The sequence below is a fragment of the Elephas maximus genome, chromosome 13, assembly GCF_024166365.1.
Source record: "Elephas maximus indicus isolate mEleMax1 chromosome 13, mEleMax1 primary haplotype, whole genome shotgun sequence".
In the NCBI taxonomy this organism is placed as follows: domain Eukaryota; kingdom Metazoa; phylum Chordata; class Mammalia; order Proboscidea; family Elephantidae; genus Elephas; species Elephas maximus.
In genome coordinates this window covers 33,786,931-33,812,557 of record NC_064831.1, presented here as the reverse complement: position 1 = coordinate 33,812,557, position 25,627 = coordinate 33,786,931, and the positions used below count along the sequence as shown (strand labels likewise).

The 25,627-nt window shown below is 42.6% G+C and overlaps 1 protein-coding gene across 8 annotated transcripts in view; it reads left to right on the top strand.

The window, feature by feature from the left end:
- DCLK2 (doublecortin like kinase 2) overlaps positions 1-25,627 on the top strand; it is a 192,952-nt gene that overhangs the window by 158,467 nt on the left and 8,858 nt on the right. For all 8 annotated transcript variants that reach the window (XR_007519809.1, XM_049905214.1, XM_049905211.1 and 5 more), the window contains 5 exons: positions 8,345-8,464; positions 8,698-8,844; positions 17,904-18,037; positions 18,453-18,530; positions 25,306-25,402. Coding sequence is in view for 7 of the 8 variants with exons in the window: in XM_049905214.1 (XP_049761171.1) it covers positions 8,345-8,464; positions 8,698-8,844; positions 17,904-18,037; positions 18,453-18,530; positions 25,306-25,402 (576 nt within the window). In the remaining variant the exon portion in view is untranslated. The remainder of the gene's footprint in view (positions 1-8,344; positions 8,465-8,697; positions 8,845-17,903; positions 18,038-18,452; positions 18,531-25,305; positions 25,403-25,627) is intronic.

Below are 25,627 nucleotides of genomic sequence, written 5' to 3'. Positions count from 1 at the left end.
CAACAAAGAGCTTTTTAGATTCCTTTCTAGAGAAGCATAGCAGTTAGAGAGTAGGCTCTGGAGCCGCACCATCCAGTATAAGAGTTACTGTCCACGGGTGGCTTCTGAACACTTGAAATGTGACTAGTCCAAATCGACATGTGCTGTGAGTGTTGGAAACCCTGGTGGCGTAGTGGTTAAGTGCTACAGCTGCTAACCAAAGGGTTGGCAGTTCGAATCCGCCAGGCACTCCTTGGAAACTCTGTGGGGCAGTTCTACTCTGTCCTGTAGGGTCGCTATGAGTCAGAATCGACTTGACGGCACTGGGTTTGGTTTGTTTTTTTTGGTAAGTGTAGAATACACATCAGATTTCAGAGAGTTAGTACAAAAAAAAACTAACATATCTCATTGATGCCTTTTATATTGATTACATGTTGAAATGGTAATTTGAATATATTTGGTTAAATAAAATATATTAAAACTAATTTTATCTACCTCTCTTTACATTTTTAATGTGGCTATTAGAAAATTCAGAATTACATATATAGATCCCATTGTATTTTTGTGGGACAGTGATGCTCTAGAGCCTGACTGTATAGAGTTTATTCCTGGCTCTTCCTCTTCTTGCCCTGTGACCTTAAGAAAATTATTTAACCCCTTCGTGTCTTTGTTTTTCCCTCTGCAGTGGGTTTATTAGTTGGGTTTAATAACCTGTGACATAAGGTTGTTGTGAGGAATAATTGAATTAAGGCATGGGAACCACATAGAGACAGTGCCAGTATATAATAAGACTTTAACAAATGTTAACTATTAACATTATTACTATGTCAGAGGGATTTAGCAGAGTTTGAGGTGATAGTAGTGAAAAGAAGAAAACATTGCGATGTAGTGATGTTATATTTCTGGAACACAAAAACTAGTCTTCATTGGACATCCAAAAACTTGTATATATTTTAACAGAAAACTTTAAATATTATGGTCTGAGCCCCAGAATGGAAAATCCAAGAGCAAATTTGTCATTTAGTTTTGTTCCCATCACACTAACAGCTAATGAAGCAGAGACTGTCCAGAATTCCTCCTTTTCTGAGTAACTAAGGTTGTTTTTCTCTTACATTTAATTTTCTTTACATAATTCTGTGTGCTTTTACTTATTGTTCCAGCAATATTATTGAAGTTTTTGAACTATAATGGCTTTTTCCCCACCTGTAAAAAGGTGGTGTTCCTTCTCTCTGGTGTGGTATGATTTAATCAGAATGAGTATTTTATAATTTTGGGAGCCAAGTTCTGCTCCACTGCATTAAAAAAAATTTTTTTTTTAAGTAAAAAAAAATTGCTATGGCAAGGATATTGTTTATCTGATTAAAATTTAAGCAGCTGTTTCAGCAGTTGAAAGAAAATCTCGTGTGCAAAAACATTCAGTCTGGGTACTGTAAGGGCTGAAGCAGATGGAGAGGTCAGTTCAAACATTTGGGTCTTATTTTTCTTTTGTAAAAAACGGCATAGGGGCAGTGTCTGACCTTCTCCAGCCCCACAAGGGGGAAGTAGAACCAGGATCAACAGCACAAGGCTGACTCCAATGAGATGAAAGCCAGACAAGCCACCTTTCTCCGCCATCTTTACTAATTCCGACACCAACCATCCCTTGCCCGGCACTCTCTGCTTCTCTGCTGGGTTCCATAATTCATTGCAGTGGCCACACAGAACTCACAGACCATACTCACGATTATAGGGTTTATAAATTAACAGTTAGAATTCAGGCTCAAGAACACTCAGGATACAGTCCTTCCATCAGGTTAGCCTCTCCCCAGCCGTGCTCACAGGCACGCCTCCCTCTGGTCCTCAGTCTCTGCCCAAAGGCAGTCAGCTTTCTCCATGGGCTGGGAAGCCCACCGTGCCATAATGCTGCTGGGCTTCTGCTGCTGGGTCTTTCCTGCTGTTCTCTCCCTCCTTGTTGGTGGGCTCCTCCTCTCTGCTCTGGAATTGGTGCTCTTTTAAGGCTAAACTGACCAATCCCCTGGTTAGGCCACAATTACCCTATCACACAGTCCCCTGGGTGGGGTTACAACACCATGGCTAAAAAGACCACGCACAAAAGTAATTAATCCACGCCACCCGTGTTATTTAACAGCATCGTGTTTTTACAAATCATGATCATATACTAATTTATATACTGACGTTTGTTTATTTGACCAACTGTTTCCACATTAAGCCAAAAACCTGTTGCCATTGAGTTGATTCCGACTCATAGAGATCTTATGTGTTAACAGAGTAGAACTGCCCTATAGAGTCTCCAAGGAGCATCTGGTGGATTCGAACTGCCGACCTTTTGGTTGGCAGCCATAGCTGTCAACCACTATGCCACTAGGGTTTCCAGGGCTCCCCTATTTCCGCATTAAGTCTGTATAATTTCAAAACTTGATTTTTTACAAATGAATTGATTTTATAACTTTAAATTTTATTTTTAGAAGAGAAATGTTAGAGAACTTTTTTTTTGTTTTAAATTTAAAGGAGGGGCATTCAGCCACTATTTTGGAGTGTTGTGGTCACCTCTGCTTTGTGGGTTGTACACAGAAAATTAATAATGCTGAAAATAATGTACACCATTGATTGAAATGCATTCTGTATCCAGGCTTATTCTAGGAGCTTTGCACATAGCCTTTAATGACTTGCCAACAGATGTACCAGTTTTACAGATGAACACAGGGGCAGACTGAATAGCTTTGCAAAAGTTATGTGGAGGCGAGCAGTGACGGAATCTTGGACTGCTTGATTACACAGCCCATACATTGGCCAATCTGCCATGATCCCTCTCCAAGTTCAATTTATTTGTTCATGTAATAAGACCCTAGGGGGGAAATTGAACCTGTCATTTCCTTTTCTGTTATATACATGTGTTGTCGGGTAAAAACATCACAAAGTTTAGTAAGTAAAAGGAAAGATTTATTCTGCATGTATTCAAAAAGGCAATAAATCTCCTCTGCCCTGTCTTATAAGGACATTAGTGATGGCATTTAGGGCCCACCTGGATATAATCCAGGGTAATCTCCTCATCTCAGAATCCTTGTTCACATCTGCAAAGACTTTTTCCAGGCAAGGTGATATAAATTCCAGGGGTTAGGACTTTGATGTCTTTGAGTGGCCATTACTGAACCTACTGCATATATTTATACATATATACAAAAACCGTGTATAGAGATTTGAACATTTTACCTCTCTTACTGTACCCATCCTCGGTAGTACTCTCTAAGCCATCTGGATGCCAGCTGTAAAGTCACCCTTGGCCAAGAGGATGATGTGTTTGTTTATTCACATGCGTACTTCAGTGCCTACTACGTGTTGGTGACTGTGCTAGTTGCTAGATAGCGAGGTAAACAAAAACTTCGAAGAACTCACAGTTCCAGGGGGTCACAGACCAGCTCACAAATGATTAAAGACAGTGGGAGGAGAGTTGCCTGAACTGGACCCACGGACGGTGAGCACATCAGAGGGGTATCTGCCCAGCTCTGGGTGAGCAGGGGAGGCTACTCAGATGTGGCGAGGTGTGAGTGCAGTCTTGACTAATCAATAGGAGTTTGCCAAGCAGTGGGTAAAAAAGTTCCAGGCAGAGAAAACTACCTTTGCAAATGCCCAGAGGTCTAGGTGATAAATTGACAGTAGTGTTACCAGGTGGAAACCCCAGGTTTTGCTCAGCGTGACTGGTATTGGCCAATAAACATGAAACAGAGGTGGGAGAATGTAAAGGTGCCTTTTATTTCATCGTGCAAGGAAGGAAGCAATCGGGGCTGCTGCCTCCAAGACTGTTCCATGCAGGTGAGGAAAATAGTTACTTTTAAGGGGTATTACAAGCAGGGAGTTCATGCAAGTTACATAAGTAACACTCAATCATATCACACAGGCACCAGGATTTTCGTGGGGCAGGCCAAGCAAAAGAACTGTGATTCTGATGCAGAGTGCCGAGCAATGGTACTGAAAATGGTGACGCTGGCAGAGCAAAGGAACTGCAATTCTGGTGCAGATTGGGAGGCCAGCCAAGCGATGGAACTGGAAACAGTGAGGCCAGCTGTCTTAGGCATCTAGTGCTGCTATAACAGAAATACCACAAGGACAGCTTTAACAAAGAGTTTATTCTCTAACAGTCCAGTAGGCTAGAAGTCCGAACTCAGGGTGCCGGCTCCAGGGGAAGTCTTTTTCTCTCTGTTGGCTCTGGAGGAAGGTACTTGTCATCAGTCTTCCCTTGGTCTGGGAACATCTCAGCTCAGGAACCTCAGGTCCAAAGGACGCACTCTCTCCCCGGCACTGCTTTCTTGGTGGTATGAGGTCCCCAACTCTCTGCTTCCTTTCCTTTCTTCCCTTTCTTTTTATCTTTTATGTAAGGTAAAAGGTGGTGCAGGCCACACCCCAGGGAAACTCCCTTTACATTGGGTCAGGGGTACTACCCGAGCAAGGGTGTTACATCCCACCCTAATCCTCTTTAACCACAAGCAGAGATTATGATTTATAGCACATAGAAAAATCACAAAATAGAGGACAACTACAGAATACTGGGAATCATGGCCTAACCAAGTTGACATGTATTTTGGGGGGACACAGTTCAATCCATAACACCAGCCAAGCAAGCTGCAGTGGAATTTTCTGCAGCCTGGAGACCTCTGTGTTAGTAGGAATGGAGAAAATCAAAGGCTGGATTCAAAGGCTGTTGAGGAGGTAGACCCGGCAGGGACTGGTGAGTGATTGGATGCACTCGAGGGCTAGGAAGGAGAAGAGGAGTCAGGTGGAATTCCTGCTTCTGCTTTGGGCAGCCAGGTTCATTCAGTGAGACAGAACTGGAGGGAGAGGAATGTCTGAGAGCTGGGGAAGGATAGAGAAAGGGTGATTAGTTTGGGTTGCGAGAGCTGTTTATTCCCCTAATTAATTTCTCATTTTTACCCCTGTATATTTAAAGTCACCAAGGCCAAAGATAAGGCAGTATCCTTTGCCAAGTTAGCAGTTTTCTTTGTCATTTTCCCTCACGTGGAACAAGGGAGCACTGCCATGGAATGATTCATTTGTTAATTATTTACAATTGTGAATCGCTTAACATAAATAATCATAGATGATTGGGTAACATAAGTTAATTGTGGCTCCAGATGAAAGTGATATTCATATTGTGTTTAGAAATTTTATCCTCCTGGAAAATGTAATTTAGAGAGCACATTTACAGATTAGAAACATATTACATATTATATGTGGGTTGCATGTGAAATAGGAAGATAATGTTTGTGAAGGTTTTTATGCGGTCCTTTTGTTTTGCTTCTGGTGATGGTTAGTTTAAAAAGTGGATTATTCCTTCATAGACAACTTTACAGGGATAGTCAGAAGTTGAGAAACAAAGGTAGGCAGCTCCCACGCCCCAACAGAAGCATTCGCTGCATGCTTAGAAGACCAGCGGTTGTCAAGTAGTTTGCAGTGAACTAACTGAGAGAAGTAACCTTGGGGAAAGTGCTCGCGGCTGCCCTCTCAGAATTCGAAACGTGGAGCTGCAGCTGGCCTGAGGGAGGTTCCGTTGTATACACAGGAAGACTTTCCATCACGCGTTTTATTGAAAAAGATAATGACTTTGGGAAGGTGTGGTCTCCTTACGTGGTAGACACCTTATTTTAACTCCAGTCTGAGAGCTGCTTTGGGTACTGGGGGTAGGGATTATTCTACACATGCCACTCTAAGTTAACATCACAAATAGAGGCCTGAATAAAGTAAATTTATAGATTCTTCCAACTTTGGAGGGAAAGGGGAGAACTGAAGTCATGAATGCATTTTCTTTAAAATAAAATACACATTTTGTATTTCAGGTTCGCCACAGCCCTAATAACTACTGCCATGTTTGCTTCACACAGGGAGAAATAAATCCACCTGCTTGCTTTTACGTGATCATGAAAGTACATGGAACTCTGCTTTTTTGTATGATTGAGGAAATGCTTGGCACAGGGAATCCAAAAGGTTGAAAATATGTTTACAAGTGTGAAGGGTTTGCCGGGCCTTTCTTTGGTCTCTGTGATCACAGGATGTTGACTGCATAGCTGCTTCCCTAGGGGAGGGACCAGGACTCTATCTGCAGCTTTGTGTTGCTGCTTTGTAACTTAGACTTGTGGGACTTGGAAACAGGTAGTAGGGCTGTCCTCAGCCTTCCAGGTGTGGTTTGTTAGGGTCTGGGAACAACCATTCCTCCACTAGATTTGGGGGGGTTTGCTGAGGACTAAGCCAGGTCAAAGACTTTCCCAGCCCTGCTCATTAAAAGGAGCACAGTTTATTCTTCCACAAGACCTGGCATGGTTCTGCCTTCAACCCCAACTCGGTGTGATACTATCGTGTGTTCTTACCTTTCCAATGAGTTCAATATTTTCAGATTTGTAGCCATCATTATCTTTTTGAAAAATTCCAGCTTGATTTCTGTTGAAGCATTGCTCTTTGAAAGGTGATGTTGTGTAGTAAAAAAAACTTGCATGTCAGAAATCTAGGTTTGAATTCCTACCTCAGAAGACTGTTTTAAGGGTAAAGTGTTAAAACCGTGTGTTTCATCATGCGAGTACTTTGCCTGGGGACCAGCATATAGTGAATAGATTCAGTCAGTGTTGGTTCCTTTCCCCTACTTCTCTTTAGCGTTCGCACTGTCATTTGCCAACATTTACTCAGTGACTACTTAGACAGGGGAGTCCCTGGGTGGTGCAGGTGGTTAACGTACTTGGCTGCTGAAAGATTGGAGGATCAAGTCCGCTCAGAGGTGCCTTGGAAAAAGGCCTGGTGGTCTACTTCTGAAGAATCAGCCATTGAAAACCCTATGGAACACAGTTCTACCCTGACACACGAGGTCACCATGAGTTGGAATCAACTTGAGGGCAGTGGATTACTTGGACAGCACAGTGATTCAGTGCTCTAGAATCATGGTCCACTATGTGCAGGGGCTTGCAACAGATTTTCCCTGCATGTTACTCGTTTGTTGTAATTTATATCTCCATCTGTTGTCAGAAGGGTTGGAGTTGGCTTAGAGTAAAATTACATGTACCTATGGATAAAAAAAAAAACCTTTTTTTTGTTTTTTTATGGATACCTGAAGATGAGAGGAACCATAAATGAGATCCTGAGGTAGGGATAAGATAACCATCTTATTACAGCAGTGGAACATTAAATTTAGCTCAGAGGTGCTTGATAGCAAAGGCAAAAAGGGAAATATGATGGATACAGGTATGTGTGCATGTGCACGTGTGACATATATACACACATACACATATATATATGAGAACAGCTAGTGAGTTTTACAGAGCATTCTCTAAACTGAAAATAACTCGTTATTAAAGTTAGTGATGATCAAAAAATACAGCGTTGTAGAGAGGCTTTCCTGTTTAGTAATAGAGCAATAGCGTTGGTGATCCCCGGGTCTCTGTGTGGAGAGTAATTAATGATGTGAGTAGACATTGCGGCTGTGCTCATCCCAGCTGCAGTACTCGCCGGGACTGACGCTCTGGCGGTGGTTTCTGAGGACAGGTGATTACAGTTAAAGTGAGAACAGGGGTCCCTGTGGTACTGTGTGTTTCCAGATTTCTGAACTGTAAGATGATAAAGAACATTCATCTGGTAAACGATTGCGTGAACAATCATCGAGGAAGAAAGTTTCTTTTTCGTGAATTCCAATGTGAAATGCAGATTTGTATAGGTCACAATTTAAAAGCTAAAAATATTTTAATGCCAGAAATTGATGCCAATTTTTTTTTATATGCCCAATGTTTGTTTCTGTGCATATACTGACATTACAGAGTGCTGAAAAACATCACTTACAAAATAGTAGGTTATGTTGGGACTTTGGAAGAGATGATCATATTTACTAGTATATGGAACCTCTGTCTGGGCCTTTCCTTAATAAACAGGACGAGAAATAATTCTCATGGGTCATTGAGGGGCTTTGGTTTTTTCTTGGCACAGCGATGCTTAAAAGAGTTAGTGCACCGTCACCCTTTCTCCTTTGCTCACAGAGTACCTGTCACAGGTGACAGTGTGTGGTTCTAGCTGAATTACAGGCTTTAATGTCACAGCCCTTTAAGGGGCTGGAAGGAATGACAGACAAGAAGGCAGTGTTCTCTCTGGGCAGGGTGGCACCCCGGAGCCCTTCTGGGGATGTTAGACGGCTGTTTGTTTTCTGTAGTGGCAGTGAGATGTTCACTGGCTTGTCCTGTCTCTCTGGAAACCAGCATGCTGGGGTATGGCTTTAGTCTGTGTCAAGACAGATGGCTCCTTTAGCGTCAGTCCCGCAGACTGTTTTTGTTGTGTTGTCGTGGACAGAGCAGAGGGTGCCGTGATTTCTGACCCACCTTTCTCTGCACCCTTCGTTCGACAGGAACACCTGATTGAGAATGAAGTGTCAATCCTGCGCCGAGTGAAACATCCGAACATCATCATGCTGGTTGAGGAGATGGAAACGGCTACTGAGCTCTTTCTGGTGATGGAGTTGGTCAAAGTAAGAGGATGGACAGATTTTCTTGGTGCTGAATACCCGGACTTACAGTATTCTTGAAGGACCTAATCAGCAAAGTGTTTTGCTACCTTGTGACTTTCATTACTTGTAATTCATCAGTTTTCATAGCACTTGTGTCATTTTGTATTGAGTCTGGGCTGATGAACCATCTTCCTTACCTTCACGGGATTGCCACAGTTGATGTTTCGATGTGCTCTCTCTCATGTGTTCTTTAGGGTGGCGATCTCTTTGATGCAATTACCTCTTCAACCAAGTATACAGAGAGAGACGGCAGCGCCATGGTGTACAACCTCGCCAACGCCCTCAGGTATCTCCACGGCCTCAGCATCGTGCACAGAGACATCAAGCCAGAGAACCTCCTGGTACGTCTTTCCAGTTTTGGTGGTGGTGATTATTTTTTTCTCTGTTCCAGCTTGTGCCTCTCTTCTTTTAAAATGATCATAATCACTTGTAAACAATGAAATGTTAGAGTCTGTGCCAATCCTGCAATCAGGGATTGAGAGAACCTAAATGTAGAAAATCAGCAAGTCTCAAGTCAGTGACTATAAAATATAAATGGGTATTGAACTGATCTGAATTTACTGTTCACCATATCATAAGGTCGCTAGGAGTCGAATCAACTCAATAGCAATGGGTTTATATATTAGATAGCACATTTTTATTTACATTTTGATTGCTGTGTACTGACAGATGAAAGGTTAACAGGAAATTTATCTTAGGGTATGAAAAAAAAACCTCTGGAGAATAAATTAGGGACAGAATTAAAGGCTGCTAGTTTTTTTTTTTTTTTTTTAGGAGACAGAAGTGGAACACGGGGGTTCATTTCTGTGCAGGACAGAATTTTTGAGATAATCTCATCCATTCATCTCAGTCGTGTTGTTGTTAGCTGCCACTGAGTCAGTCCCTGGCTCATGGCAACCCCATGTGTGACAGAGTAAACTGTGCTCCATTGGGTTTCCTTGGCTGTAATCTTTATGGAAGCAGATGGCTAGACCTTTCTCCTGCAGAGTTGCTGGGTGGGTTTGAATCACCAACCTTTCAGTTAGCAGCCAGTCACAAATCGCTTGCACCATCTAGGCTCCTATCCCAGTTTTACAGATATGGAAATCAAGACACAGAGATACTAATTTCTCTTGCGTAAAAGTATCAATTTTCCTACTGTTCTGTGGAAGAAAGTTTTACTCCACTGTGGCACTCAGGGACCTTTATAACCTGGTACCGATTTACCTCTCCAGCTTTCTATCCTGTCACTAACCCTTTCTGCCCATCTAGCCTAGCATGGCATCTCATTTTCAAGCCATATTTAATTCATCTTCATATTGTGGCTTGATAAGTAAACATAGCTTGCTAATTAGGAGCCAGTCCTTGTGACTACAAGATTCTAGAGAAGCCAGTTAGGGAGTTCTTGCCTACTCTTCCCCCGTAAGACAGTTCGCTTTTCTTCTTAGGCCTTTCAAAGCTGAGTGTCAGCACCGATCATCATCATTATCAACCCTGCTAGGAGGTGAGCTTATCCTAGTCCTTGATAGCATGTTAATCCAAACCCACAGATTTCCCCAGCCCCTGTGGTTAAGACTTTGTCATCAGCCTTACACCTCCATTGGGTATGTCCATACTGGTGTCTGCAGTGCCCTCTCTCCCAGCAATGTGTGGCAAATACATCCATCTTGTAAGAAATCAAAAACCAAACCTGTTCCCATCGAGTCAATTCGGACTCATAAGTGACCCTAAAGAACAGGGTAGAACTGCCCCATATGGTTTCCAAAGAGCACCTGGTGGATTCAAACTGCCAACCTTTTGGTTAGCAGCTGTAGCTCTTAACCACTATGCCACGAGGATTTCCCATCTTGGAAGATACTGAGAAAAAGTAACTTCTTCGGCATTGAACTCTCCCTGGGCAGAGGTCAGCCATGGCCTACGCTGGTTTCTGCTGCACTTGCCACCGTGTTGTGGATTCATGATTTACTTGTCTGTGTCCTTATCTAGATTGTAAGCACCTTAGGGGCAAGGACTGTATCTCGATTATCGTTATATCCCCAATGCTTTGGACAGTGCCAAGGAAACACACAGTAGGTGTGGAGTACACATCACTAGCTAACCATTGACTGTCACTCTCTAGTTAGCAGCATATACCTGGTGCTCAGACTCACGTCTTTATACTTACCTAACGCTTGCACTACACAGGTGATTGTTAAAAGGAACATGCATTGATGTATAGGCTTTGAGGTCATCCCAGGGACTTTTGGTTAGTCCAGTATTCATTGTTCCCCCTCTGCTAATATCATTTGTTGCTTTCTGAGTGTCCATTTAAAATGAAGTGAGTTTTTTCTTATTGTCTTCTGCCTTGAAGGGATTGTATTTCATTCCTATATGTCCCTATTAGGGAAATAAATATCCCTGATGTGTAATAAAAGATGTATTATGGACTCGGTTTTATGAACCCTAAGGAGAGTTGTAAACAGCCTGAGGATTAAAGTAGGGATATGGTGTTCTCTCCTCAAAGCAGACTTCTTGCCCATTATAGCCTTGCACTGTCTGGCAGGCCCTGGGCTCCTGCACCATCTAACCGCGTTTGACCAGGAGCTTCACAAGAGCAGGCAAAGCCAAGCAAAGGTGGTAGCTTTTTCTGGGTCTGGCCAGACACAGCTACCACAAAGGTAATGAGGACGCCCCCTTGACTACTCCCTGCCTCACCACTGTCCACCTCACACCAGAGGATCCGGTTGTTTACATTCTCTGTATATAAATACAGGAGCCACAGGTCCCTGGGGAGCCATTGGTCACTCTGGAGCCAGCCTCGTTTCAGCTCTGATTGCTGAGGGCAGTGAGGAAGGTGGCTGAGGCACTGGGGAACTTTCCGGAAACCAAAAACCAAACCCAATGCCACTGCCATCAAGTTGATTCCAACTCATAGTGACCTCATAGGGTTTCCAAGGCTGGCTGTAAATCTCTGTGGAAGCAGACTGCCACATCTTTCTCCCACAGAGCCGCTGGTGGTTTCAAATGACCGTAACATCATCGTTATGAGAAGTAAAGTTTAGTAGACTTCCCAGTGTGAATTTGGATGAGTATCCCACCCCTGTGGCTTGTTTCCATCCTAGCTGGAAGAGAACGTAAAAGGCACAGCCTGTAGCAGGCAGCACACAGCTCCTTATCCTTTTCTACACCAGATCTTTTATTACTTAAGTAGCAACTAGCCTTTTCCACCTTTAAAAATTGTGCAAAGTTCTAATCATATTGTGTATACACTTGGAAATGGTGCTGTTTAGAAATTTTGTGTATATACAGTAACAGTAGATAAATTCATTCATCTTACCTAGAACTTTTCTACTTGGCCTTTTCTCTTACCATTCCCCATGTCCAGTTATTTAAGAAACATTTATGGTTATTCATATCTAAAGGGAGAAAGGCAAAAGAGCATTAACTCGCCTTAAATGACTCAACGTCAGGGTTCCTAAGTAGTGGCGGAAAGCTCACTCCAGCTGATGCCTCTTAAACCAGATGGAACGTGGAATATTGAGCTCTGGGAGGTTAACATTCAAGAAGGCTTCACTTTGGGCTGCCTGGCTTTAGGCATGAGCAGTCCTCAAACCAGAAGAAGCTCTCATTGAAAGAATGAACTGGAGGCTGGAGACAAACACAGCCTCCCTCACACTCCCATTCTTACTGGAAGTTCCCTAGTAGTCTTGTTTGTGGACCCCCACCACTTATCCATGACATTCAGCTTGACCCTTAGGTAAAGGCTCTTCCATCGTGTCCCGTCCTAATTTGTAAATCCACAATGCTGAAGGCCACACCGTGGCGTGTACCAGTATTTGCACTTAAGTCCACGTGGCTGCTTATCATCAATACATGGAGGGAAGACAGTTGTGAAGTAAGATGAAGAACCCGTTTGAAATGTACTCTCATAACTACCTGAAAATACCAGCAAAAGCCTTAGTCTAAGTCTGTGAAGCTCCCAGTCGGAAGGTTTAGCTGATGTATTAGGGGTTAGACTGCTTTCATATTAAATGCTGCCTCACACACCCCTGGCTTAACCTGGATGCTCTAGAGTGAATAACAGGGTGGTAACGGGCCTTTTCGGTCAAAGGAAGATGTATGAGAACTAAGGGGGGTACAGAACGGCACACCGTTTCTCACCCAGGAAAATAATAATCCTACCCTCCTGGTCTAATTCCAGGCCAGAGAACTTCGGATCGGACTGGGCCTGACCTTTTTAAGTGGCTTGATAACACCATGCACTTATGCATTCGCTAAAAAATATACCCGTTAGTTTTGCTTTTGGGGTAAAGTTTTCAGGCCAAAGGGGGAAAAAAAAAGGAGCCACGGGTCCCTGGGGAGCCATTGGTCACTGTGGAACCAACCATGCCTCAGCTCTGATTGCTAAGCGCCAGCGAGGAAGATGGCTGAGGCACTGGGGAACTTTCAGGAAACCAAAAACCAAACCCAAACCTACTGCCCTCAAATCGATTCCAACTCATAGCGACCCCAAAGGGTTTGCAAGGCTGTAAATCTCTGCAGAAGCAGAATGCCACGTCTTTCTCCCACAGAGCCGCCAGCAGTTTCAAACTGCAGACCTTTTGGTTAGCAGTCTATCACTTTAACCACTGCGCCACCAGGGCTCTTGAGGAAATTGTGTGTGTGGGGGGGGTGTCTATTTTCTCAGCTCCCTGGTCCCAGCCTCACCTCTGCTTATCCCCTTTATCTACTCACAGTTTCTTAATGTGTACAGAGTCTCGTCAGAATCCGAGACCTCCTCCTTTCCCCTTGTCATGCATTGTGGGTAGATAACTTAATGGGCATCAGTGCTCCAACATCACTGTCTCAGAGAATAAACAGGAAACTGGCATCTTGTCTAACCTGTTCTAGATGCTCTAGATGCCCTGCACTAACCTCATAGTGCTACCCAAGGGGGAGGCCAAGGAGAAAGATGGCAACACTGACGTTTGGACGAGGCTAATGTGTGAGATAGAATGGCCGTGGGATCAGGTGGAGTCCCTGGGTGGTGCAAAAAATTAACACGCTCAGCCGGTAAGCAAAGGATTGGAGGTTGGAGTCCACCCAGAGGTGCCTCAGAAGAAAGGCTTGGTGATCTACTTCCAAAAAATTAGCCATTGGAAACCCTATGGAGCGTAGTTCTACTGTGACCACCATGGGGTCGCCATGAGTTGGAATTGGCTCGATGACAGTTGGTACCGGTGGGATCAGGCTTCGGAAACGGCCTTAGCTGCAGTAAGTAAAATATATTTTTGACGTTGAAACCTTTAACTGAATCACTCAGCAGATTCTAGATGTAGTCCGCAAGGTGGCATTGGCCTAGGATGAGGAAGTGCCATCGAGGCACTAAAAGTAAAGACACAGTGACTGCCAGCCTCTTCCTCCTCTAAAACCTAATTCAGTCTTTAAAAACCAGAGCGCTCAGACATCTGATTTGCATCCCCTCTCTGGGCGCGGGGCTGTAATTTAAACCCCTGCCAGCAGAGATGTATGGGTCTCGGTGTCAGGGAGCACAGGGGTGGCTATTAACGCTGTGAGTTACAGCCTGGCGGCGCCCTGTTAACTGTGAGAGACCAGTGATAAATTCAGCGTTCCAGGAGTTCTGGGGGACAGGGGAGAGAAGAGGGCTGGATATCTGAAGCCCTTCTAAATCATTGTGTTGACATTTTATTTAGAGATTGGGCAATGTTTACTTTGTATGTGGGATCTGCAATCCTCAAACATTTTTTATTTTTGCATTCTAAGGTCAACTTTGGATGGAGCACCTCTCCAGCTGTGGTGGAGCATTTTTGAACAGTGCAGGGCTGACGTCCTCATAGTTGTGATGTTCAGATTCCCTCAAAACCTGTATGCAAGTGCAGGCCACAGTCAGGGTTCCTTCTGATAAGTCTACCCGGTTTTCTTTTTGTTTCCCCAGATACAGAATCTGTTGCAGAATGGTGTGGTGCAAGAAATGGTCTTGGCTGGAATCCCACCTTGGCCACTTACTGGTGACTTCAGTTTTCTGTGCCTAGTTTATATATCTGTAAATGGAGATAGCAGTTCATTTCCTGTTTGCCCAATAGAGTGATTATAGAAGTCCAGTGAGATAATGTTTGAGGGAATATTGAAATCTCCACAGAGTCGTGTGAGAATGTCATTTACAGGGGAGAACAGAACCCTGTGCCAGAAGGCCTTTGGAGTTCCTCTTCATTTATGTACCTCTTTACTACAGTCAGTCTCTTAAAGCAGTGATATGTGTGTGTGCAACACTTTTATTATGTATATTATCTGTAGATAAATATGAGGACCCCTGGTAGTGCAGTGGTTAAGCACTCAGCTGCTAACTGAAAGGTCAGCGGTTCGAACTCACCAGCGGCTCTGTGGGAGAAAGATGTGGCAACCTGCTTTGGTAAAGATTAAAGCCTTGGAAACCGTATGGGGCAATTCTACTCTGTCCTGTGGGGTCACTAGGAGTCAGAATCAACTCGATGGCAATGGATTTGGTTTGGTTTAGGTACATATATATATATACACACACAGACATATATGTATATACACATATATTCATTTCTGTTTTGAAGAGAACCTCCAGCTAAGATTTGAAATTTACTCATATTATCTTTCACATATTTGCCTCTGTGTCTAGCATTGGGGGGAAATGAATCAGATAAAAATATTATGATTTCAGACTTGTCTGCCCCTTATGACACTTTCCTTTTGATGTTTAGCCAAGGAGTACTACTCGTCGAGACATAATTCAGCGATTATAGACTGTTTGTTCCCTTTCTATCTCTGCTTCTGCGTCAGACTCTGAATTCCTTATGGCGGTTGTGAAAAATGGGGCTTCTGGGACTCCTGAGTATCTGACAACAACCGCTGAGTAGCCCTAGGCATCTCTAAATTGAATGTTTAAAACAAACACTATTTTTCAAAAAAGTACCTAATGAGTGTATTTTTAAGTTGTAAAAACAAAATAACAATGGCTTTAATAAAACTTTTTTTTTTTTTTTTTACTCTTATGATACAGACATTTAGAAAATGTTGCTTATAATGTTCTTAACACTGCAGCTACTGTGAGGGAATTTTTTCGTACAGCCTGGGTTTCAGTAAATGCATCATAAATTCTGACTAATTTTGTATATCAGATTGTTCTCATTCATGTTTACATTAAACATAATGGAAAGTCATCCAAAGACTGTGGCCTGAGTTGAAACCTGGGCTCTGTTGCTTTAGGCTAAATCATTCTTAGTTTTGAGTGTGCTTCTGCTCAGTTGTGGGCTGACTCAGAATTATAAATGTCTGTGAGCGGCTCAGAATTTTCACCATAATTCCTGTAGGAACTTAGAAGTCATAAAGATGTATGTTAAGTATGTATATTTAATATACAAAAATAGACAAACTTATTAAAATATTAAGGGGAAAAATATTCTTAGCAAACTAATGAGGGTATCAGAGGTGAGGAAGACAATTTTAGTATCATCCTTTCAAAATATCTGTAAAGACTGGGGCTCATTGGCAGGGGGAGCCCTAAGGTTCTCGATGTCTTTATTAATGATTGTGTATAAATCTCTCTCCCTCATTAGGCATCAGACTAATGGATGGTGTTGTTAACATGCTTGTCTTGAAAACACATCATTTTCTAAATTTTTCTCCTACTTTACTAAGAAGTGGTCAAGATGAAAACCTGGCTTGGTTCATAGTAATATATGAGGAAAAGCAAACTAAATAGTTTAAAATAGAGAAAGACATTACATGAGTATAGATTAGGTCTCTACAGTTGTTTTTTTTTTCCTGAAATTCAGCGTTTTCAACATGGACGCCCAAGAGACAAATAGGTCAATCTTATGGAGTCCAGTGTAAATTATGCCGTCATATGCATTTGTCTGCTTCCATTTAGAATGTCACTTTCGGACTTTTATTCCGTATAGAAAGTTTACTTATATATAAAATTCATTTTTCTTAGTTAAGGAATGATATCAATGAACATTTTGGAAACTATCGAAAAGTGTAAAGAAGACAATTAAAATAATCCTTAAGGCTACCACCCAGAGATAAACTTGTTAACATTTTGGTGAATTATATATATAATTTGAATATTCCTTTTTATTTTATGCAGTTAGTGAATATTTCCCACATGATTGATTTTGATTTTGAAAGTGATTATTAATGACTGCGTAATATTTTATCATAGGGATGTACCATGATTTATTAAATCATTACTATGTTAGCCAGGAGTTCCTGGGTGTCGCAAATGGTAAAGTGCTGGACTACTAGCTGGTTGGCAGTTCAAGTCCGTGCAGAGGCACCTTGGAAGACAGGCAATCTGCTTCCAAAAGGTCACAGCCTGGAAAACCTTATGGAGTAGCTCTATTCTGTATACATGTGGTCACCATGAATTGGAATCAACTTGACGGCAACTAACAGCAATAACCCTGTTAGCCATTTATGCTGCTTCCAGTTTTTTAAAAATCTTAGATAATTTCTGAGATGTCTGTAACCTTTGGGCCAATCTCTATCCCTTTTAGGGTAGGTTCTTAGGAGTAGATTAACTGGGTAAAAGGTTGTAAACGATCTTAAGAAACTTGGTACATATTACTGAAATGCTTTCTAGAAAGGGTGTTTTCATTTAAGCGTAAGCATTCACATCTCCATCAGCATTTTTTGAGTAGGCTAATTATCTAATCAGTTAGTCTTTCCAGGAAAAGGTAGGAATATTTATTGAGCCCATTTCCAAGCTTCATCTCATTTCATTCTCATACCAAAATCCCGTGAGGCAGGTATTATTATCCCCATTTCACAGATGAACAAATATGCTCAGAAGGTTAAATTGTTTTCCAAGGTTACACAACCAGAAAATGAGTAGAGTGGGGATTCAAGGTCAGTGCTATCTGATCCCAAAGCTTATTTTCCAAGGTTTTTCCCTGTGTGATATCTATGTTTCATCATTGACTGTCCACAGGACAAACCACCACCCGCATCCCTAATTTTGTTTTCTAAATTAAACGTGCAGGTCTCTTGGAGAACACCCAGTACTTTGATGGAGACTTAATAAGCACCATTTCCTAGACTTTCAGGTACCTCACACAGAGTAACCAACTATAAAGACCAGTTTCCCTGAGCCACCTACACCCTTAACTACTGTGTATGCATTCAAGCATGTTTACTGTACCCCTAAGTAAAGAATTTTCTGCAAAGGTGGAAAATACTGTCTTTTTCAAATATCACACAGTCATGCGAGATCTCTGAAGAGAAAAAATTAGAGCTTTAAAGCACAAAGATAAATCATGGCATTAATAGCATAAGAAAAGAGATTTCTTTTGAATTTACTCATAAGTATATCTGTGTCCTTTCAGCCTAATTCCAAAGGCTGTCCTGTAATCATTGAGGAGAGGGAAAAAAAAATAAAAAATGACTTCTGATTATCAGCTGGTTTCTGTTCCAGGTATGTGAATATCCTGATGGAACCAAGTCTTTGAAATTGGGAGACTTTGGGTTGGCTACCGTGGTAGAAGGACCTTTGTACACAGTCTGTGGCACGCCAACTTATGTGGCTCCAGAAATCATTGCTGAAACTGGGTAAGACTCCTGGTGGGTTTGGTTAGTGATTGAGTTTTGATGGGGAAAGCTGTAGTTTTGTTGCTACTGCGGCTTATATATTCACACGCCTCCTGTGATGGTTATCTGCAGGATGGCTTCGACCTCAGGAACTAGAGTTTGTGCTCCTGTGGCCAAGAGCCCTAGGCTAGGACTATTGTCCCAAGACCTACTTTGGGAATATAGTGACGGTCACCAAGATTGTGGGTAGGCTGGGAGAAAAGTCGGTGCCTTTGACCAAAGAGCAATTAATTCCTGTACATGAAATGAGTAGTCTGCACTGACAAGACCCTCTCTCATGACAAAGGTGGTAATACAGTGACAGGAAAGGCTCCTGGGAGTAGTAGGTGAGTAATACGGTTGTTTCTCTCCCTCCCCACCTGCTTTGTTTCCCCAGCTACGGCCTGAAGGTGGACATCTGGGCGGCAGGAGTGATCACCTACATACTGCTCTGTGGGTTCCCACCATTCCGGAGGTCAGTGCCCTTTGAGCGGCAGTATTTGGATTGTAGATTATCTCCCTTTGATCTGGGAGCAGACACTTTATTCCTGGCAGCCACAACTAGAAACTGGTTGGTAACTGAAAATTTAGTTAAAGATTTTACCTGTGAAACCTGTGAGTGCCGGAAATTGATGGGATTGACTTGTTTTTCTGGGTCTGGAAAGTTTTCTGCCTTTGACAGGGTACAGTCTTAACCATTTTTCTGTTGCCCTCTATAAGTGGAAAATATTCAAGTTTTCCTTTTCTGACAGGTTTCCACCTTATACAGGTTCTTGCTTTCACAGGTCCCCCCCGCCCTTTTTTATTGTACTTTAGATGAAGGTTTACAGAACAAACTAGTTTCTCATTAAATAGTATACATACTGTTTTATGACATTGATTAACAACCCCCTCGACATGACAGCACTCTCCCCTCTCGACCTTGGGTTCCCTATTACCAGCTGTACTGTCCCTTCCTGCCTTCTAGGCCTTGTCCCTGTGCTGGTGTGCCCCTTTAGCCTTGTTTTGTTTTATGGGCCTGTCCAATCTTTGGCTGAAGGGTGAACCTCGGGAGTGACTTCAGTACTGAGCTAAAAGGGTATCTGGGGTCCATACTCTGGGGGTTTCTCCAGTCTCTATCAGGTCAGTAAGTCTGGTCTCTTTTTGTGAATTAGAATTTTGTTCTACATTTTCCTCCAGCTCTGTCTGGGACCTTCTGTTGTGATCCCCGTCAGAGCAGTCAGTGGTGGTAGCTGGGCACCATCTAGTTGTACTGGACCCAGTCTGGCGGAGGCCTTGGTAGATGTGGCTCATTAGTCCTTTGGACTAATCTTACCCTTATATCTTTAGTTTTCTTCATTCTCCCTTGCTCCCAAAGGGTGAGACCAGTGTTGTATCTTAGATGGCCGCTCACAGGCTTTTAAGACCCTAGACGCTACTCACCAAAGTAGAATACAGAACATTTTCTTTATAAACTATGTTATGCCAGTTGAGCTAGATGTTCCCCTGAGGCCATGGTCCCCACAGCCCTCAGCCCAGCAGTTCGGTCCCTCAGGGAGTTTGGATGTGTCTATGGAGCTTCCATGACCTTCTGGCTTTCATAGGTTTTACTGTATAAATATACCTTTCACTTTTTTTTTTTTTATTGTGGTGAAATATATGTAACGAAACATTTGCCGTTGCAACAATTTTAAGTGTACAATTCAGTGACATTAATTATATTCATTATGTTGTGCTACCATCACCACTATCCACTTTCAAATGTTTTCACTCCCTTAAACAGAAACTCGGGACCCCTCCAGTAATGACTTCCTGTTTTCCTCTCCTCTAGCCCCTGGTAACCACAAATACATTCTTTCCTCTCTGCATTTGCCTGTTCTAAGTAATTCACATAATTTAGGCCATCCAGCATTTGTCCTTTTGTGTCTGACTTATTTCGCTAATGTTTTCAAGGTTTATTCATGTAGCGTGTGTCAGAACTTACTTATCTTTATGACTGAAAAATATCCCTCGTATGGATAACCTTTCACTTTGTATTGTAATACCTGTTAATGTTTACTGATTGAACAAACTTGATGTGAAGTCAAGGCCTTTGCTTTATGTATGGCCCTCTGAGTTCCTTGTGGTCTTTCTTTCATAAAAAACACCCATAACGGAGCAGTCTTTTTAAAGTGGAGCGAGGACTTAAAGATCTTGGGAAGCAACTGAAATCCTTTCTGATGAGCCTTTCCCCAGTTCTTGACAGCTGCCTCTCCTACTTAACTCAAAGCAGTTTTTTGAACTCACTTTTACATAATCTTTCCAAAACTTTCAGCCGAGTTCTCCTAGAAACAGGAACTCATTCTTTCTAAATTCACGTAATATTTACTTAAGACGTAGAATTATAAATACGTCTGGTATAAACAGCTGTGGGAACAGACATACTGGCTCTTGGTAACCATGCGCTTCACCTGGTGGGAGTGGAGTGGCCGCTGGCGGGGGCTAGGTTTTTGGTGGAGGGATCAGAGCACCATTGACCCAGCCATTCTGATCCATTTTATCAACTTCTTTGGAGCAAATTACATTGAATCAGAATGTCATCTAATGCTGCAGGCTTGGTTTTCTTCTGATTTTTCTAGAGTTCTCTTTTTCTTTTAAATCCCTTCCTTTGTTCATTTCACAGCTGTTTATTGAGTAGCTCTTGTGTGCTGGGCTCTCTTCTAGGTGCTGGGAATAAAGTGGTGAAGAAAGCCTGGTCCCTGAGGTCATGGTGTTTATAGTCTAGTAATGGGTCAGTAAGTACAAAATAGGTTTATCTCTGAAAACTTTTTTTTTTAAATGAACAAAATTTGATTGACATTATAGTACAAGATGTCATGCAAAGATGTCAGTCTCTATTTTTGAGAAACCTGATGGTGTAAAGGGAGCCCTGGTTGCAAAAGCCCAGCTGCTAACCAAAAGGTCAGCAGTTTGAATCCCCCAGCTGCTCCTTGGAAACCCTGTGGGGCAGTTCTACCCTGTCCTATAGGGCTGCTAGGGGTCAGAGTTGACTCGACAGCAACGGGTTTGTTTTTTTTATTTTTTGTGGTGTAAAGACACCATCACAAGATTATTGATCATTATTGAATAAGCTGGGCCTGAGGGCATGCTCAATTGGGGGCTGTTGTGTGTCATCAAGTCAGTTCTAGCTCATAGCGACCCTATAGGACAGAGTAGAACTGCCCCATAAGATTTCCTAGGCCACTTCACTGGGAGCAGATCACCAGGTCTTCTCCCACCGAATGGCTGGTGGGTTTGAATTGCCAACTTTTCAGTTAGCAGTGGAGTGCTTAACCGTTGTGCTACCAGGGCTCCTTAGTTGAGGGCTAGAAATCACAAAAGGTTGAAGGAAAGATGCGTAGCATCTAAGTGGGCCTTGTAGTGTTGATTGGGATTCTGTAGGTGGGAAGCTCTTCCCATCTGACTGTCAACATCAGGATTTTCCTGCGTCATTGCCTAGGAGGGTTGCAGTTGGCTTTTGCTGAGTAATGAAGTACCCCAAAAGTTAGGGGCATAAATCAGCTCTGTGGATCAGTTAGGCTTTCTTCTGACCTTGCTGTCTCAGCTGGGACTTCGTGGTCCAGTTTGGCCTCACTCAGATGTCTGACACTTGGCTCTCTGTCAGTTGGGACAACAGAGATGACTTGGCCATGTGCCTGTCATCTTCTACTGAGCTACCCTGGGCTTGTTCATATGATGGTAAATGTAGAATTCTCAAAAGCAGCCAGAGAGAGGGCAAAGCCTACTGTACAAGCCCTTTTCAAGTCTCTGCTTCCATCAGATATGCTCATTTCCCATTGTCACATCAAGTCAGATAGCTAAGCTGAGAGTAAATGTGGTAAAAGATTAAGTACAGACATTAAAAAAAAAAGTTGACATCGAGTCACTTCCTATTCGTGGTGACCCTATGTCTTTCGGAGTAGAACTGTTCTTCATGTGGGTTTCAACGTCTGATCTTTTGGAAGTAGATCGGCAGACCTTTCTTCCAAGGCACGCTGGGTGGGCTCGAATCACCAACCTTTTGGTTAGCAGCCAAGCTAACCGTTTATACCACCCAGGGACTCCAAGTAGATACACAGAGGAAGGGGAATAATTCGTGACCATTATTACAATCACACTGTGTCCTGGCTGGTTTTGGCAATTGCCTGTTTTGGGAACTCACCAAGTGTAGAAGGGTCATGTGTTTTCGATGGCAGTTGATCCTGGGGGGCAGTTATAGCAGTTGTTTTCCTTGGCTAACCCCAGTTGAGATCAGTTGAAAAAAAGGGTATCAGGAATCAGTGTTAGAGGAATGTATGCTCACAACTCCCTCTAGCGTTTCCAATTGTCAGTGCAGCCTGGGAGTTTTTTCCTTTGACTTTATTTTTACTTTTTAACAAAAGTGAGACAGTTGGACAGTATGTGTTTATCGCGGAGTGTCGCCCAGTGGACAGAAGCTTCTTTATGGGATCTGGCTAATCAAAAGCAGTGGCTAATTAAAAGTAAAGCTGCTGTCCTGACACGTTTTATTCAGAAGCTGGTCATACAGCTCTAGGTAGTTCACTTCTGAAATTTAAGAAAATGCTTGTCGTTTGTCACAATCGTATTGTAATGAAATAGAGCGTATAATGTTAAATCCTAACTACAGCAGCATCTTCACAGCATAGAGACATTTTGGGTAGATTTTGTAGCCCACTATCATATAAAATGTATATAGCAAATTACAGAAATGATATTTTAAACAAGTATGGTATAAAATAGATTACGTAAATTTGTACCTTCAGAAAGTCCTTCAAATAAATATTCCAAAATGTTTTCCACAAAAGACGATTTTAATCCAAAGCTGTCTAAGTAAAATCATTACTTGGAATTTACATTTCAGCTTCTTTAACTGTATCATTTCTCATTCCTTCTTCTTTCAGATTTTTCAGGTATTAATCTTAGCTCAACATGCATTCCCCCTCTGGCCTATTTCAACATTAGATTTGTTGTTGCTGAAAAGGATCCTGGTCTTTCAGAGGCAACCAAAATTTGAGTTTTTGCCTAAGCAGGGCCATTCCTGGGGCCACTGACAAAAAGAATTATTTGTATAACTCTAGTGAAATTTTTAATTTTTCTTAAAAAAAAAAAAAAAGCATAAATGAAATACTTGAATATTATTTGTGAAATAGCTTCCAGTATTTCCAGGTTACCTTTCTGACCTTTGACATCTTATCATTGAAAAGAGAAAGAGTGCATGTCAACTTTTTCGTTTTTGAGGCTTTTCTTAGTGGACGTTTTTAGACTTACACTACCTTGATTCAAGGGCAATATAGTTTTAGAATAGAAAAGCACCCTGAAGCATCTCAGCCAGATCGTAGAGTATAAGTGTTAATAAAACCTTGTAGAACTCATCAGAGTAGCTTTTTTTTTTAACGTGACTACTAAGAAGGATATGAGTCGGAATCGACTTGACGGCAGTGGGTGGGTTTTTACTAAGAAGGATAAATTATCTTTAGCTTTCTGTTCTTCTAATGAAAACCCTCAAGGCTTTTGCAGGTCACAGCTTCAGTCCTTTAGGGTCCCATTCTAATTGCTGAGACTTCCTAGGTTTTTTTGCTTTTTGACTCAGGCTGTTTTAGGGAGAACCCGCTGCTGTGCTGTATGTAACTGCGGCAGACAGTTGCTAGCTTTTTAGCTGTTTATTAACAAAGTAAAAGAAGTTTTTTAAGATTCCAGAAAAAAAAAAATACAGGGAAGATGAGTGGAACAATAGGGAGGGACGTTTTGGAAATAGGTCGTTTTTAAACTATTTTTAAAAATCTGGATCTCCTGGTGTCCTCTGGCTTTCTGAGGATTTCTGTAAAATCTCATTGTGTATTCTTTACTCGTTCTGAAGGAGAGTTAAGCCCAGCTAAATCAGCAGGGAGATAACAGTGAAAAGGAAATGAAACCTTTGCCACCTAGGGAGAAGTAGTTTGTGGGCAAAGAAAATCGTTTTTCAGGAGAGCCAGGGGATTTCTTGCCTTGGCTGGTTACCTGCCTGACTTGTGCTTCTCCATGGCCTCTTGACCTGGACTCCATGGACCCATAGATGTGGGTTCAGCTGGGCTTGACCGAACGTCATAGATGTTCACAGAGCGCACAACCGCTTCTCAGTAGAACGGGAATGAAGCAGCCCCATCAGCACACAGCAGTGGCCCTGGAATTTGTCTCTAAACACTGGTCCCTAAATGATCTGTTTCTGGGGATGACACAGCTGCCCTTGCCCCCTTGAGAGGGTTGATGCTGTAGCCAGCTTCCTGTCCTCAAGGCTGTGTTGGGTCCCAGGTGAGTGACGGGCTGTTGAGAGGGTCCTGTTGGAAATTCTAAGAGAAACGCTGCACGCTTGCCAGGTAGTACTTAATTCCACTTCTGAGTTTTGATCTTGATGCCAACAGCCCATCCTGAGTTTTCTGTTTCTACACAAGGAACTTGTGATGGCCTAAGAAGGGTAATGGTTCTTCTCTCTGGCCATCAGGGCACCCACCAACAAGGGCCCTGTGGCTGTAAAGATGCCGTTTTCTGCGTGGTCAGGTATGTCCTTCCCAGCAATATTTCTGCAGTTCTATGACACCTTCCATCAAAACTCAAGTCAGCGTTTATTCATTAGGCACCAACTGTGTGTGCAAGCGGACCTTTGAGGGAGGGACAGGTGGGCACAGGTTGGGAAGAATACTCACCTGTGAGCAGTGAGGTGAGCTTGCCTCCACCTGGGCAATTCTAGTTGATGTCCCTGAATGGGCTCTTTCCCTTAGATTGGGTTTAAATGAAAGTCAGGTTCAAGGTGAGCTCCTTATTTCACGAATATTTCATTCAGATTCTGAGTTGCGTATGACTTTTTCCATACGATGGTTCTTTCACTGATCTTTGGCTATCTTATTGAAAAACAAGTGGAAAAAGGCAGGGCAAGGGGCTCTGACTAAGATTTGCTGTTTTTCTACTCCTGTTGTTGCTATGACAGATTGAGAGAGGATGCCAAAATTCTTTTCTGAAGTGAGGGTTTACATTATTTGTGGATTCCATTACTTCTTGAGTCCATGTCTCTCTGACTCCCAGGCCTATGAGAATGTGTGTTGGCTCATTTTCTAAAAGGAGCCATGTGCCATCACAAATGCGGTTGAGATACACACTTGAAGTATGAAATGCCTGAGCCAAAGGGGCTGGATTCCTCTCCCCTCTCTTCCCATGAGCATTTTGTTGAAAACCTGTATGGTGACTTTGACTCTTCTTCCATTTCTTTGTCATTGGCTTAGTGAGAACAATCTCCAGGAAGATCTCTTTGACCAGATCTTGGCTGGGAAACTGGAGTTTCCAGCCCCCTACTGGGATAACATCACGGACTCAGCAAAGGTACCCCTATAAGCCTTTGTCTCTAGATTGTGTTGTGTGAGGGGTCTCTGAAGCACTCTCCTGTACCTGTTGTGTGGGCCTTAGCAGCTATTGGTATTGCACTCCAGGGGACTTCCTTGACTTCCACTGTGTAGCTTTTCTTTATGTTCATCCCATAGTGTAGTCTCTGAAGCTCCTAACCAAATTCTGAAAGCTAGCCTGGCTGTCTTCCTGGTTGCCTCTACC